We start from the raw sequence: 4,959 nt of genomic DNA on the forward strand, positions 1-4,959 counted from the left end.
ACAACTGAAGAATGTAAATTTATCTGCTCAAATAAATTGATTGAGACACATTTTACGCGTCTCGGTGATAATTTCAGTGTTAGTACGTGTCTATTAAGTAGTTGGCAATGCTCACAGTTTGTAATGAAGAGTTGGTCATCTCGAGCTTCCACTTTTAGTGAACAACTCCATGCGAAAATGATGTCAAAGTAAATTTTAGGCATGCATGCTGTCTGACTTCGTTTTGGCAGTATTAGCCGCACATACCAGCTGAATTGATCAATACAGGACCATTTTTCTGAAAATCTCGACATCACGGTTACTTGTTCACAAATACGTACGCAAGTCAGATTTTAAAAGAACAGAAAATTCACCATAAAATCTTCAGATTTGATACGTTTAACTATGTTAATGGAAAATTTACAATACAAACGTTGCAAATTACACCATGCAAAATAAACGAGTAAAATATAAAACCCGCCCACTAAATTAAATTTGATTAATAAAACGCCCTAATGAAGAGTAAGAAGAACCACCATCCACCAAGGCTTTCTTGCTCTTTTCACTCATCTCCTTCACTCTTTTCCGTACATCACCATCGAGCTCCATCACTTGACTTATCCCTCTTTCTATATCTTCTGCACTCAGCACCACGTCGCTGTCCTTCCTATAATCCATCTTAATCTCCACAGCTAATCCCAATTCCTTCACCAGTTGAAAGGCATTAAGGTTTTGCTCTGCGTACATTGGCCACGTGGCAATCGGCACCCCATTCCATAAACTTTCCAACGTGGAATTCCACCCGCAATGTGATACAAACCCACCGGTCGCCGGATGGGCCAGAATGGCCGCTTGCGGGGCCCAACCTATCACCTTCCCAATCGGAGCTGTCCGATTAAGAAACCCTTCCGGCAAGATTGCGTTTAGATCCGCATAGTCGCTTGGCATAGCCATCTTGCCTTTAGGTGGGGGCCGGCGTAGGGACCACAAAAACCGCTGCCCGCTATGCTCCAGCGCACAAGCTATCTCTTTCACCTGGGCCTCACCGAAACTTCCCATGCTCCCAAAACATAGGAACACCACCGAGACGGGGGGCTGATCATCAAGCCATCTGAAGATATCCGAACCCTTATTTTCATCACTACTTTTGAGGTTCAATAAGGGCCCCACTGGATAGACGGGTGGGATTTTATCATCAAAATCAAGATAATGAAGAGCATGCAACTCCAGGTCCAAGAATGTATTTACCAAAATACCCTTGATTTGTCTACACCTGCTGGTAGAGTTGAGGATTGATCCGGTGATCTCTTTGTCCGCAAACGTACCGGGCAAGACTGCGGTAGGGTAAGGGTTGATGAAACTCGGGACGGCCAACTCAGCGCTCGAGCGCGTAAACTCAGTTATATCTATGCCGCCCTCGTCGCGAAGCAATTGAAAATGGAACAAAAGTGCGAGCAGCGAAGCGGTGGAGGGGAAGAACACGTAGGAGGGAACCATAAATTCGTCAGCCACGTCAACTAGGGTTGCGCATAAAAAGTCGAGCAAGAACCCGGCAAGCCGAGGCTTCGACACCGACTCAGGCTGATCTGACTCAGAGAGTAAGTTGACAACGGCGTCTCTGATGTGAGTTTTGTGATTTTCGACGAGGATTCTGGTCAAGGACCCGGGTTTGGGGATGGCTTCTTGTGTGTCCAGTTGGGCTTCGGGGAGGTTGACGAAGTTGATGTGGTGAGAGATTGAAGAGTCAGTGTTGGTGAATGGTTGGTCGTAGGGAAGCTTCATGACGAGGACTGTGATAAACAGTTGGTCGTCCCGAGCAACGAGTTGCTTTGCAATCTCGATCGTTGATACGATGTGGCCGATAACCGGGGAGGGAACGAAAACTAGTTGTGCTGGTCTCTTCATCTTTTCGGAAATGGCAAAAAGCTCAGCTGTTTCATTTAGAAAAAATGTTTCATATTATAGTAGAGTGATGTGATGTCATGCCTTCGCTCACAGTTTCTGAATTAGCGGACAAGTCAAGATCTTAATTAGTTTTAATATTGGAAAGATAGAAATCAAGCCAGAGGATAAAACAAAAGGTTATAATTTTGGTGGCACTACTAGTCGTAGCCCAGTGCAACTGTTTCGCCATTATTACAAGTCGGTCAAAGAGTAGGAATTGAATAACATATATGGACTAGCACAAACCAATTAAGTTGCACTTTTTTATTTGGTACTTACTACGATGTTTCATATTGTCTTCAGTAGAAAGTTGAAGAATTGAAAATCGACATGATGCACACTAAGTCAAGATTTCAGTTACTAAGCACGCCAATTTTGTTCTAGTCTGATCGATACAGAATCTGACATGTATCATTCATTTGAAGATATTCGATAATATTTGAACGTCAAGAGGGGAAGAGGAGGAGAATTTCACTAGTCCAAACTTCTTTACCCAGAACTCTACGGAGCCTCTCTGTGCTCCATCTATTTGAGTGAAAAGTGTTTTTTGACTGAAATTCATCCAACACCATTTAAAAAAATAAAAACTAAATAGTAAAGAACAGGAAACACAAGACCCCGTGATCCCCACCCACCCCGACTCTACCTTGCCAGCAGACTCCCTCTACTCCTCACCTGTCCTTGCCGGCGAGCATGTCTGATAAGTTTCCCAAGCCTTTATGATGACATTGATGACGCTTCTTACACAGAGCCCAGAACTATATCCGCCCCAATTGCAAAAACGCACAACCCAAAATTAGAAAAATTGACATAGTATTGAATTTTGAGAGGATTTTTAATGAATAAACCATGCCCTCTCTCTTTCTTGTCTTTCTCTCTAACCCACAACTATTTCCACTTGTTAACGTTCAAAATTGTAAGGTTAACAAACTTAAATAAATGATATTAGATGGACTAATGAGATGGGTTGAGATTAAATGGACTCAAAGAAGTAAGTGGTTTATCCCTAAAAAACTAGGTTACATCCACTATGCTGCTCTCAATATCATGATTTCAAGGCTATATAGCGCTCGATTAATACATTCATTCTATTCTCTCTGATTCATCTAACGCCTATTATAGAGGTCTTCACCCCTTTATACAGGCCTTGCCCCTTTTAGGCCTCTCAAAACGGCATTTAATGTACCAACCACTTATACTAGCATACTAACAATTTTTCACGTACTCGGACTGACCTTTGTCGACGAAGTGATGTATTGGCAATCGGATAACACACCTTTTAAAGCCCAAATGGCCGACACTTCTTGTAAGATCCCACATCACTCAAGGGTGAGGATCCTGTAAGCCTTATATGTATATTCCCATCTCTACCTAGCACGAGGCCTTTTGGGAGCTCATTGGCTTCGGGTTCCATCGGAACTCCAAAGTTAAGCGAGTTCGCACGAGAACATTCCTAGGATGGGTGACCAACTGGGAAGTTCTCATGTAAGTTCCTAGAAACAAAACCGTGAGGGCGTGGTCGAGGCCCAAAACGGACAATATCGTGCTACGGTGGAGTTGAGCCGGTGATGTGGTGGGGGCCTAGGCTGGGATGTGACACTTCTCGCTCGGACCTCGGTTGCTCTGGCTTGCCCTTGTATCCCATCATAGACCTCTGATGTTTTCTGCACGTTGTTGAAAAGTCCAAGTAGCAGCACTTAATTAAGTGATCTTATTTTTGGAGACTTGTGGCATAAGATGTCAGCATGCCCACGTGTTCTTCTCAGTCAGCAGCCTTTCTCTTGTCTTGGTCAAATTGAGCATGCGGGCCAGTTCTCTCAGGATTCCTTGGGCCTCAGGTTTCCTAGCATTTCCTTGTGCCTATGTCCATGGGCGGGCCTAAAATTCCCCTAACTCCTTGGTCAAGGGGTTACTTGTTCACAAATACGTACCCTTTAGCAAATCTGATTTTCAACCAAGAGAATATGACACGCCCCAACCCCGATACCCCTACATACTAGGGTAGGCACGTGCTGACCGACATCCAAGGGTGACGAAACCATTTTTAACATGTATACCAATAAAATATGTAATTAGAACAAATTAAACCAAAGTAGAATCATGTTTAGAGCATACAACTACTTAAGAATAATGTAAAAGAATTATAATAGAAGGTATGCATAAAGGAATGAGTCATACACTGAGAAGACTCGAAGATGCCTAAACGAAAGTGCCTTGACGCCGGGATCATGTGACTCGATCCTAACTCCTGAAGGGCGCAAAAATAGAAAAGGTGAATAGACCATAATTTATATTAATACTAATAATAAGAAAATCGTTTTATTTATGAACGTAATAACCTCCTGTTTTGAAAACACATATATAATACTACATATAGGTTTTATGAAAAACCCTAGCATGCCATGTAGAACATTCGTAAAACATGTATGTAAAACCAGTGCTCAGAAATGGTAATAACGCCCGAAGGAAAATCCGTAAATCATCTGTAAATCTCATCAGTGAGGTACTCAACTAGGGATATCATAGTCGCCTGAATGCAATACCTGTCCATCACCCAAAGGTGAAGCTGAATAACCTATCCATCACCCGAAGGTGAAGCTGTATAAAATAAAATACATCCACACTGCCACTAGCCGTGGCTAGTGAAGTTGTCCGACACTGCTTTCGGCAATGAAGCTAGGGGTATATAATATATCATATCTCACTCCTCCATCATCTGTGTCTTATGGCCATAGACATCTATATACGTGGTGTGCGGATATGCCGTATGATAACTCACTAGGTAAGTACCAAAAGCATATCTCAAAATCTCATATCAAAATGAGAGCTCATCAAAACTCAAAGCGTCATCTTATGAACCATAATATAAATCATGATCAAAAGCCACATAATTTGTATATGTAAATCCATAATTCATCATACTTAGTGAAATGTAGGTTCGATAAATAATAACCTTCGTAAAAATAATTTAAATAATTCATAATTTCTCTTAAACCATAAATATAGAAATCTATAAAGGCATAATATAAATCACAT

General features: G+C 41.9%; 1 protein-coding gene across 1 annotated transcript; it reads right to left on the bottom strand.

Annotated features, from left to right (window-relative positions):
* Nucleotides 1-348: 348 nt before the first annotated feature.
* Nucleotides 349-1,932, bottom strand: LOC125474513 (UDP-glycosyltransferase 71A16-like). Its single transcript, XM_048578355.1, has one exon. It carries the CDS (start codon nucleotides 1,882-1,884, stop codon nucleotides 469-471), a length of 1,416 nt encoding a protein of 471 aa, XP_048434312.1. The 5' UTR covers nucleotides 1,885-1,932; the 3' UTR covers nucleotides 349-468.
* Between the last annotated feature and the right edge of the window lie 3,027 nt (nucleotides 1,933-4,959).

The sequence above is a fragment of a genome, unplaced genomic scaffold, assembly GCF_019419815.1.
Source record: "Pyrus x bretschneideri cultivar Hongxiangsu unplaced genomic scaffold, Pyrus_bretschneideri_v1 Contig12, whole genome shotgun sequence".
Taxonomy (NCBI): domain Eukaryota; kingdom Viridiplantae; phylum Streptophyta; class Magnoliopsida; order Rosales; family Rosaceae; genus Pyrus; species Pyrus x bretschneideri.